Here is an 11598-nt window from a genome sequence, read left to right as displayed (position 1 = left end):
CGATTGGTACACAAGAATTAACGAATTTGAAGTACGTGAGCTTCATGAAAAATGAGGCATGAGACACCTCTTAAGGCTTATTCTTTTCAAAAAAAGAGTTCCTCTGCCATTTCCACGACGCGTAATAGAAGAGAATTGGCAAATACAAAGGACCAAAAGCCCGGACCTACTCGTAGACTCGCTGTTTCGAACGGCTCCAAAAAAATTAAATATGAAACCGATGTGTTATATCATTAATTAGGTAGTTTTGAATGACACATGAAAATGGGAAGTTATTTCCACAAATTTCGATCGTAGCTCGCATAAAAAACGGTACTGAAATTTTAGTATTGTATAACAAAATTATGAGCACAAAAGCCCGTTGAGCATGCTAACTGAAAAAAAATGTTTTATTGAAGACTCATCATAGATGAAAAAGATGATATCTGAATCGGTACTTAAATGATGGATATAAAAATGTAAATTTGGAATGTATGATTAAATGGGTATGGTTTGAATTCATCATTCAGTCGTTCACCCGCGGAAATAGTGCACGGCTTTTAGGGTTCGAGTAACCTAGGAAAATACTTATGGTTTCGCCGTTAGGCGCAGTTAGGGGTTGTGCGCTCGTCTGTTTCCGGGAAAACTTTATTTCGAGAAATGTTAAAACGAGGTAAACGATTGCATTTGCTTATTTTTGCACCATCTCCCTCCCTCCCCCTTTCTATAATACAGTAGTGAATCTGAAATTTGATTCTTGATAAACACGGGTAATTCCGAAGAAATGGAATACTTGAGTGCACACAAGGAAAAAAGGGAAATAAATAAATGGAGGATGATAAGCCAAAGCAAAAATCCCCAGAAACAGGAAGAGCCTGAAATGAGGCAAACGAAAAGGTATGAAGTTTGATAGTGAGTAAATACTCTAATGGAGAGGAGAAATCAAATTTCCCGCTACAACTGCATTCCATCTTGTTTCACCGCGTAAACAAACGAGTGTGCTTAAGAGTAATTTCAAAAAGCACTGCTGCTGGTGTTGCATTATTGGTTGCGTTCTTAATTTTTAACTTTCTTTTCCCCGGTTTAAAGTATTTAAAGCTATCTCAACACTGGTTTTTTATGCTTTTCTACTTTAAAGAATGACGAAATACACTTCTTGTGCTTGTATCCTTGTTTTTATTGCCATCTGAGTGCTTTGGTGTTTTTCGAATTGGAAATCTACGATTGGTAAGATGATTTCGACGAACCAATCAGAGAGGCCGCTTTTAAAATCCAACGATCCCCGAAATTCATAACCTTTTGCTTTCGAAGTTCTGAAGTTTTACACAGTTATAGTACCATTTAATTTCCCTCCTTTGTGTTTATGACATATTTCTACCCTCTTCTCTACGCGTAATGTGCCTTTACATGTAGTGACTTTAAAATATGGAAGAGTCCAGTGATTACGACAGCGATAAGCTCAGGAAGGCCTCTATTTGTAGTGATCAAATAGAGGATAGTGGTTACGGATCTAACTTATCAGAGCTAAGCGAGTCATTTCCTCACCAAACTCCTGTCAATTGTACACCTCAGTTTCATCCCAGCAGTGCCAGCTTTGTGAGCTTTAGTGATGTGAAAGATCGTCAAGAATTCTTACATCCATCCAACAGTTGTAGATCTGACTTTCTAACACCCTTTCAGAATGGTCCATGTTCTAGTATTTCCTTTGCAAACTTAGGAAAACGTGTAAATATCAGTGATGAATTTCAAACTTTTCCTTCCTCAGCCAAGAGGATTCGAAGCGATTCTGAAGGGGAGGCAAACTCTACCTCAAAAGCAAGTTTTAAAGATACCACTGGATTAGCCGAACCAAAGTTTCATGTCTCAACACCTTATTGTGAATTCATAGACAAACTCAGATATAGTCCAAGTCCTAGTTCCAATCATAGCTTATTTGGAGTATCCCATGTAGACTTCTTGTATTTTTTAGGAGTTAAAAATATTCATAATCCAGTCTTGCAACGAATATATTCTTACCTTTCTGATCATGATCTCTACAATGTTGCACGAGTCTCAAAAACATGGCATACTTTGGTCAAGAGCAACAACTCAACAAGGGAAAGAATCGAAAATTTTCTAAGGAAACCATTGAAAGAAAATATCGTTCCTGGAGCTTCGCTTGCAGTAAGTTTGTGATACCTAGATTGATTTCATAGAAACTTTAAGTCCATCCCAAGAAGCCAAGACTAGGTTCCAACTTCATTCATTATCATGTTTACCAGTCAAGCGTAGGTTTTACCTCATTTATGATCATTGTTTCTGATCAGACCCACGTTCAACCATTAGTCTTTTTTTCAAACCTGCGTACAACCAAAGAGCCCTCTTACACTAAACCCAGGTTTGATTGTAACACCATCCATAACGTTTGTATAATAAGCGAGTTAGTGTAAGGAAATATTCAAGGGAAACCTTCTATAGACAATAATGTTTGCAATTTCACCTAAAGATTCTGAAAATTCAAAGGAAAAATATCCATGACTCTCCTCTAAAATAATTATTTTATCGAAAAAAATTTGGCAACTCTCGAATGTTCATACGGCGTTCTTCCTTAGCACGGCAGTATTCCCCTTTTTATTTAGTAAATCCCCGCTGCACCAAGGGAGTCCTATTTTCTGTAAACCTAATGTTATTTTTTCTGCTTTTTTAACAGAAAGTATGTGATGATGATGAGCTACCCGCATCTCTCATAGGACGTGTAAAGCTGATGGAAATTCAGAATAGGACTGCTAATCATCAAAACGTTCAGAACCAAGGCAAAACTGCATCGACTGATAAAAGTCCTCCAGTGAGCCCCTCTAAAGTCCGTTTTCACCTATTTCAGAAAGTAAGTTGTATTAACTGCTAGCCATACAAAGAATTTTCCTCTGAAACATTTCTGTGCTACAAGTATTTGAGAGGAGCATATTAAATGCTTGGCAACAACCTAATCAATTAGCTCTCTTTTTTTTCTTTATAATTTTCTTCAGACGAAACCTTTTCAAATACAAAAGCCATTTCACCATATCTATTAGCACAAAACAGCAACACCCAGACCAACAAAAAACAAAACACACAAATTTGAGATAGAGATTTTCAGGAAAACAAGCTCCAATATTTTCGGACTTATTTTCTAAAAATCAACATTTCCCAAAATGTCCACCCTCTCGTTTTTTGAAAGTTTTATTTTTAAATATAATTTACAGTATAGTATGTAGCCAGTAGACCCAATGTTGTTAAATACTGTTGACTTTGAGCAAAATCGGTCTTACTTCAGTTTCTTCTTGATCTGCATTTGTTCTTGAAAAATTTCCATACCTATTCAAACCATCCCCATCCCCCCCCTCCCCCCTTCAATTAACTTAGATAAGTAACTGCATGTTTTGATGATCATCTAATATTGTAGAACATGCAATTGTGGTAGCAATGATAGATGTGTCAGGGTTGTGGCAAAATGAGTCTTCAGACTAGAAAAGTAAAATACAGATAAACAGAAGAATACAATATTGCTATATCATGGAATGTTGTCACTCATTAATACTTGCTTATTTCAGGGGATTCATTTATTTCATCATCTTGATGCTTTCATTTTAATAATTCCCTGTACCCTTGTGCTCATGTTATTTGATCTTTCTCAGTAATTTCAGTTTTTAAGGGCAAGTAGGAGAGGAGACTTTGAAACACCGCATGTAGCTGTGACGGTTTTGCTTCACACTATCCATCAGCAGATGACATTTTTATGTCATGTCATAATACCAAATAACTTTTAGGTTCTTGTGGAAATGTTTTGTGTTACAAAGTTTGCTTTGTCTGTTTCTCTTTAGGAAGCTCAGAAGTTGGATCCTGGTGAGCAATTAGTGCAATGTCCCGGTGTTCTTTACCGTCACGGCAAGATAAAACCAAAAATTTAGGTTTGTGCACTCGTCAGGGGTGTCAATATCAATTCTGCTTGAACTGCCGTTGTGAGTTTCACCAACCTCATTCATGTTCTGTTTTAACCCCTCGATACAGTAACAAAAATAGCCTTTATATTAATAGGAAATCAAGTAGGAGGTTTCTTAGGCGCCTGTAATATTTTATTGCCTCCGGTTATTCTGTGATACGTGTAAAATTATCTAGCCAGTGAATAGCAGGCTTCTCACTGTCGGTTTTTGTTACCGGTTTTTTTATATTTTAAATTATTCAAGAACTCCTCTTGCCTTGTACCTCTTAAGAACGTCACATTTCTCCTGGAAAAATTTGAAACAAGCATTCCATTTTATCATTTGATAACATCTACTTTTAACAATTTTATGAACTGATAAGAATTTTTTTCTATTTATGTTTTCTCAAAGATATTAGTATTTTTTATGTGTGTATGTTTGCTTAAGCTCTTTCAATTAGCTAGAGGGGAGAGCTAAAAAATGTTGTCTCAAAGACAATAAGTCCAAGACTGAAATCCTTCCTCTGCTGTTTTGAAGTGAAGCTTCCCCCTTTTTCCATTGTCATATCTCATGAGTTCATACTATCTGGTTATGTTTCTTCTTTTCTTTTCTTTCCTTTTTGTTGTCATAAGAGAGAAACTTGTAACGTTTCCACTTATGGAGCATCACATCTTTGTTTCCCTCTTATCCCTTACTTCAAGTTTTTTCCTGAAGACTTGCCATTTAGAAAGTTTCTCTCAGAAATGATATTTTTAAAAGATTGTAATTCTTGCCATCATATCTCTTCTAATCTAACAGGAAAGAGCTATACCAATTAATTACATTTAGGAACTATGCTAGCTTTGAATAGAACTTCTTGTTAACCATGTCAACTCTTAGCAGCCCACAATATGATATTTTAAGATGCATTTAAAAATTTATTATTCCATTTTAAAGCTGCGTTTGTTTCAGTTCTCTTTTCTAAATACTCAAAACGTTGTCTAACAAGAGCGCTCTCTTTTAAATGCTGTACAGAGTTTTCTGGAGTTGGAACTTTCATTGATTAGCTCGTCGTTAGTTTTTTTTTTTTTTCCTTTCTTAATGAAGCTCGGAATCTTGTATTTTCTACACATCCACACTCATAAAATACCATGACAGTAATTTATATTTAGTAGGCACAGTGGTGGATGGAGGGCAGTTTTTTCATTTCTGTGTTTTTTTAATCGTGTGATAATGAATTGTTGGTTGGGCTATTAGAAAGATTCTTCAACGATACATTCTCGGACTCAAGTGTCATCACTATAATTGTTTTCAAAACTAAGGTGGTTTTTCTTACAGTTCAAAAACACACGCGCAATTGTTCCCCTGTAAAATATTTCATTGGCCCCGGACTTTTTCAGTAATTTTGAAGTCTGTGCGTTTTTCCATGTATTATGTGGGGATCTTTTTTTTCATCCGTTTTTTTCGTTTATCCTCTCCTGCATTTCTGTAGTACAAAAGCTGGCCCAAAGAAACTGAGTGTTGGCCCATTTAGAGGAAATTGCTAAGGAAACTGGAATGCAGCTTCTGTAAAGTTGCCTTTTTCATTCCCGTCTAAAGAGTCCTTATTGAGCTCAAATGGTCAAAAATTCACTTTTTACAGCGTTTTTCTATGGTTAGTGAAAAAACTCTACAGAATTCTTGAAAAATTTTCATTCTGAAATGAGTGAATGAAAATTGACTCGAAAATGACAGTGTTTGTTTTTTACGCTGTAATAAAGCAAATTTATGACCGATGGAGCTCAATGCAGGCTCCTTAGAACAGTCATGAAATAAGCTACAATATGAATTGTATTCCGATTTCTTTGATAGTATCTCAAAACAGACCATCTACCAATTTTTTGGGGACAGCCTTTGTATAAGTAGCAAACTTCAATGTTGGGCCTTCTTTTTCTTTTTACTTTGTGACAGTATTCTTTCAATTTGATCCAACCACTTTTCTATGTTCACTCCCTCTATCAATCTACCATTGTTTGTGAAATTTTATTTGTTTACCTGATTAGCTCTTATTTGTTTTAAGATTGAGACTTAACATACTCGTACAAATTATCTATAACCATCCAATATTTTTTGCAGGTGTCCTTATGTACATAGCGCTTAGTATTAAGTACTTAGTATTTATTCTTTTACCGCCCCTTTGTAACATTATCCACACACTCCTTTGCGATATCGAATTGAGTGTGGAACTGAAAGTATCGTTACTTGATAATTAATCTGCAGGCATGATGTGATAAATCATATGGGTTTAAGTTGGTCCTCTCCCATTGCTATGAAAATCATTACTATATCAATTTAAAAATCTTAAACTTAATGCAACTTATCATCTAGGTATTTCAAATTTTTAAGTTTTTGTATCGGAATAGTGCAGCGGTTGATGTTGGAAACTATGTAATACATTCCCATCTATTTCTCTTTTTAAGTAAGTAACTGTATCATTAACAAGAAGATGCTTACAAAACCAAAGAAAGAAGATATATAAAATAACTTTATTACTTTTTGAGGCTTACAATTAGTTGGAATTTACCAGAGGAGGGCTAAAAATCATGAGCATACAACTACCAGTTTTTGTCATCATCATCTCTTTTGGTCATCATTTTCCTTAAATAAAAAACTTCATGCCACCTCTAATTAATAAGGTGAAGTCAATGGATTCTAAGCCCTCTAGCAGTTTTTTTTTTCTTTCTCTCTTTCTTTCTTATCTCTTTCTGATAACTGATGCCTAGATTTGATAGCAAGTTGACAAGTTAATGATTCTAGCCCTATCAATTTAACCACTAGGTAATTTAAGGGAAAGATGTTTTGCCAATGTGATTCATTAATCGTCATATTTTGCCGAGTTTAGAGCCTCAAACTCATTGGTTCAATGAACTGCAAGTCAAACTTTAACTGACTCAAATGAAGTGCCAGATTTTTGCTAATAGAACCAGTGTAATATTTAAAGTTGTTCATTCTATCACATGGGTGACTAAGTGCGAAAAATGCCTATCTCAATCACAACATTAAAAAATCTCAGATCATGTTTTATTTTCTTCAAGGATTACAAATCATAATGTTACCCTGAAATCTTGTACAGTTTTTTTTTAGAATGGGTGAAAAAAATCCCCAGAAATTTACAATAGAAATTGTTGGTTATTTTTCCTTTCAAAAAGTAAAACGTAAGTGGAGGTTTTACAATGTCGCAATCTGAGGTACGAATTTTCGACTGTGGTCATTGATATCTAAAAGCTTCAGCAATTTGCACTCTTAGGCTTTCCTCCAAAATTACTGCATGTTATTATATAATTGAAATGGAGATATGAAGTAAAAGAATGAACTATAAAGGTTGATCAACCACTTTTCGGCAGGACATAAAGCGTTTATTCAATAAAGGCTGAATCATTAACTTACCGTCAGTAGATCCATCCGGTTAATCCAACACACTTCTTTCTGAGGTTTTCAGCTCTTTTTATGCAATGACTCGTAATTTGTGTACATGCTGATGGCTATACCAGGTCCCATTTTGAAATCTTTCTTTGGTGGCTAAAAGTGAAAAATGTCAATAATTAGCTCCTTTGTCAGCCTCATTTCTTGTTTATCTCAGGGAGAAGACTAACTGCTCAGTCAAGTAAAGTAGCATTATCCTCTCATTGTCAGTTGCATTTCCTTTTTAATCTCAGGTATTGTAATCAAATACTCTCTTAATACACACCGTACAAATCTTTAAGTAAAGAAATAAGTATGTAATTTTAAAATGTCCTATAGTTAAGATTCACCAAGTCTAATACTTAGCACCAATACTGTTCATTTGTTGCAAGCTTTTATCCTCGAGAAGAATTCTCTTCAACTTAATCTAAGATCTGAAAAGTTATTTTTAGCCTTACTGTTTGTTAAACAAAATAATGTTATCAACAGATGCCATCAAATTCACTTTGATATTTAATAGAACTTGTTCGATTGTTGCTTTTAATGATATTTTGAGCTTAAATATCCATAAACTGACAAGGGGAGGTCATGTAGTGTCCCCTCTAGATTTTGATCAGAGTGTGGCTGAAAGTAGTTTCCTCTTAAAAAGTTATTGGACCCCTGTTTCAAAAAAACCAACTTTAATTTTGCTTTTAAAAGCTTTCTCATTCAAGACCATCAATTTTGTATGAGGACACTTTTGGCCATGCTCCAATCAAAGTCTAGGTGGGAAACCAGGTGACCTCCTGTTGTGAGTTCGTTATTTATGTTCAATTGCTAGTCTAATAGATAGAGACAACTTTTATCACCAAAAATTTTGGTCATCAGAAGTCAGTGAATTATATCTGTGATGATATTCAGACATTAAAAATTGATATTTTAAAGGCATTTACATCGTTAGATCCTGCAGGTGAACTCGTTGAATGAACATTGGTTACAAAAATGAACAAGTGAATCGTTCAGTTAGTTAGTATGTTTATCTAACTCTGAAAGTTGATCAACTCAGTCATGAAGACGATTTACTCTTTTTTGTCTCCGAGAATTTCCCCTAATTTCTGAAGTGCAAGCAGTGCCATAAAATTATATTTCATAAATCTTCATTCTATCTAAAGTTGATAAGATGATACTTTTGTCTTTTTATATTTTTTATTGAAAACTAAATTTTAGCATTTATAGTTTTTTTTTCCATTAGCTCATGGGGAAGTTCATTAACTTTTCTAGAATGTGATAGTCTTTAAATAACATTGGATAAGTAGAAACGCAATGTTATCGAAAGTAAATAAACAAAAAATAAATGAAAAAATACCCCATGCAAATAAAATATTCCCAGAAGAAATAAGAACCTCTTAAAATTCTAATGGGTCAGAAACTGTCATACTATTCTAAATGAACTCACTGCAAAACCATATGTAGAAATATTTTGTTGCAGCGGAGATTGTCAAAAAGGAATCTAATGTACTGCAACTTATTCCCTTGCAAGGAAAATCCTCATTTTTCTCAGGAAGAGCTAACCTCAACTCAAAATAGATGTAAAATTTTACTACAATTGCAGCTAATACTCCAGCAAAACATTGACTTTAGCTTATTCATAGGAAAATGAAGGACTTCCTATGTAGAAGAAACAGTGTCAGGTACAAAATCTCCCTTCTGACAACCTTGTTGACCAGCGTCTTAAAGTCCTCCCTTAGAAAAAATTAATGTATACATTCCCCATGTCAACTCATTTTGCTGGTTAGACACTTGAAGAAACAGGGAGAAAAAAAACACTAAAAATGTGGCCTGTATACTGTAAGTAATAATAAGGTTGTAGAATAGTGCTGGGTCCACACTAATCTGCAGGGAAATCAAAGTAAAAAATCCAAAAATTAGCATTAGTCACAAAATGAATTCTAATGAGTTGTTCTATGTATGTCCATTGATTTTGTGACTCTGATGCTAATTTTTTTATTTTTTGCCCTTGAGTTACCTGCTGAAAAGTGTGGACCCAGCACTATTCTACCATCTTTTTACTGCTTGAAGAGCTGAGTACTTATTTATGGATAGAAATATTCATAGCAGTCCTCAAGGAAATAATCTCATACCAACCTTTTCATTGTAAAGGAGGATTCAGTCATTCTCTTTTCTAGTTTTTTGCGACTGGATTCGAAAGTCTCTTATGAGTTGGTATTGATATCAGTAGGTTTCCTGGTGAAGTCAATGCCAAATAAGTTTAGCCACATTATAAGAGCCAGAAATGTTATCTTCATTTTAGCATTTTTTTTTAAAAAAAAAACCCAAAATTGCAGTCTTTTAATTTAATCTATAAGAGGGCAGACTTACTTAGTGAGGACTCTTAAGGATTCTTGAGAGGAAAGTGTCTCATGGCAAGTGACCATTAAAATTACCCAAGAAGCCAGGCTTTAAAATTAAGTACAGTCAATGGTTGTTATTGCATCAGAAGTGGAATTTACTATCACTGAACTCAAGTCATAATATTGGTCCTAAAATTCAATTTGAAATAAGGTGTGTTTGAACCATCCAAAAAAAAAACAATTGAAAAGAGGGCACCCATTAGCTGTTTTTAGTAAGGTGTCTACTGTATTCCTTGATATGAGCTTGTATGATTTTAATTTTCACTGATAAATACTCAATTACTTAAGTGCACTTAGAAGAGACAATACATGACTTTTATTAAGTAACTACATACCTACTCATGATAATAGTAGAAAGAGTTTTTCATTTTCTGTATACCTGCCATTTTTACCTGTTGTTATTTTAATTACTTCCTTTCTCCTCTTTTGTATTTCGGTCAATTTCCATTTTTACACCTTTGTTATTAAACTACCGAACAGTGTGAATTGTCCTTAGTGTGCTGAAAGTAGCACATTGAGATGAATTCACAGTCTGTCATTCTGTGTAACTTTCGAAATTTTGGAAGTGGCTAAGTATGAGTTTTATTTAAGCTATTTTAAAAATGTCAGATCCACACTAAGTAGTTATACATTGTGAGAGAATTCAATGATGTTTTAATATGAAATATCTGAAAAATGAAGGTGATATTGAAGTGGAAAAAATTTTATTGGTTGTCAATTAATTTGGTCAATTATAATCAGAAAGAATATGTTTAGTAACTTAATCAATGGTCAATCAATTAAATTTTTTTTGCTGAATTTAACGCTTTATCTATCAAATAAAGCAATACATAAAGTGAATAAAACTCACAATTAGTCGCATCTCAAAATCATGGCAATATGTCGCCCTACCAGCCCTGGATTCACTTTTTCTAAATTTTAAAGTTTAACTCTGTGGGTAGAAGTTAAAACTATAGTGTCTCATAAACATGGGTTCAGAAAAACTGATTATTTTTCCCCCATCATATCCCCTCCCGTAGGTCAGGTAGCTAATTTCGGACCCATGCTCCTATCGGAAAAGAGTGTGTTTTTAGCCGCAAGAATCAACCGTTAAATATTTCTGCAATCAAATTTGGACGTACCGTGTTAGAGCTTTACTTTTCTTCCCTTTTAGTTCCAAGAGTTATCCCTTTTTTAATTTTTGTAAAAACTTTAAATTTGTTTAATATATTTTTGTACTTTCCATGTTTTAAATGTTGTTGTAATTTTTAGTGTTTTGAAATATGAGATCAATTTAATAAGTCAAATGGATTTTTTTTTCTTTCGGTTTCTTTAAACCTATCACTTTTTCTGTGTTGAAACAAAATTGAATTGTTACGATAAAATATGATTTACATTAGGAATCAGTAAGCACTCTAAAGTGATGCTGATGATCAGTGAATTTGCTAATCATCCTGTAAAGAGTGGATGTATTTAAAGTCCTACAGAAAATAGAAAGGCGGATAAGTTGATGCAGAGAAAATGGGCAAGTAAGAAATTGGCGTCCATCGAGCTAAATTATTACTGATCTCGTTCATTAATATGAACTACCTATGTAATTTTTAGACGAATTTTTTTTATCTTTTCCAGGAAAATGTCCCCACTTTACTCAAAATGTTGCTCCTAAGCAGTGTTTATTATTAGAAGCTATTATTTTTCAACAGACAAAATTGCTACACACACAATTTCAAGAAAAACTACATTACTCAACCATAATTGGTTGGTAAAAACTGTTGATTTAAAAGATTTTTTTGTGCCCATAAAATTCACACTCTCAAATGACGATCTGCTGAAAGACACATAATAATCCATTGAAGCTCCAATTATCAAATTCTCGTGTTCATGTCATTTGC

General features: G+C 34.0%; 2 protein-coding genes across 3 annotated transcripts in view; one reads left to right on the top strand and one right to left on the bottom strand.

The window, feature by feature from the left end:
• The first annotated feature begins 1256 nt into the window (after nt 1-1256).
• Nucleotides 1257-11013, top strand: LOC109041129 (uncharacterized). Its single transcript, XM_019057328.2, has 3 exons — nt 1257-2142; nt 2669-2842; nt 3819-11013. The coding sequence occupies exons 1-3, from the start codon at nt 1405-1407 to the stop codon at nt 3903-3905; spliced, it is 999 nt and encodes a 332-aa protein (XP_018912873.2). The 5' UTR covers nt 1257-1404; the 3' UTR covers nt 3906-11013.
• Nucleotides 7314-11598, bottom strand: part of LOC109041128 (sphingomyelin phosphodiesterase) — a 70593-nt gene continuing 66308 nt past the window's right edge. Inside the window, exon 14 of one of the 2 annotated variants that reach the window (XM_072299018.1) lies at nt 7314-7454. In XM_072299018.1, coding sequence (XP_072155119.1) covers nt 7418-7454 — 37 coding nt within the window. In that variant the 3' untranslated portion in view covers nt 7314-7417. The remainder of the gene's footprint in view (nt 7455-11598) is intronic. The other variant, XR_002009933.2, reaches the window with a different exon arrangement.

The sequence above is a fragment of the Bemisia tabaci genome, chromosome 1, assembly GCF_918797505.1.
Source record: "Bemisia tabaci chromosome 1, PGI_BMITA_v3".
NCBI lineage: Eukaryota > Metazoa > Arthropoda > Insecta > Hemiptera > Aleyrodidae > Bemisia > Bemisia tabaci.
The sequence above is the reverse complement of the archived record's forward strand: the minus strand, read 5'-3'. Positions and strand labels throughout refer to the sequence as shown.

What these genes read in the sequence shown, in the direction of transcription:
- LOC109041129 (XM_019057328.2), top strand. Translation starts at nt 1,405, where the DNA reads ATGGAAGAGTCCAGTGATTACGACAGCGATAAGCTCAGGAAGGCCTCT. An exon ending in TTCCTGGAGCTTCGCTTGCA is followed by an intron (nt 2,143 to 2,668) that starts GTAAGTTTGTGA and finishes CTTTTTTAACAG; the next exon opens with AAAGTATGTGATGATGATGA. An exon ending in GTTTTCACCTATTTCAGAAA is followed by an intron (nt 2,843 to 3,818) that starts GTAAGTTGTATT and finishes GTTTCTCTTTAG; the next exon opens with GAAGCTCAGAAGTTGGATCC.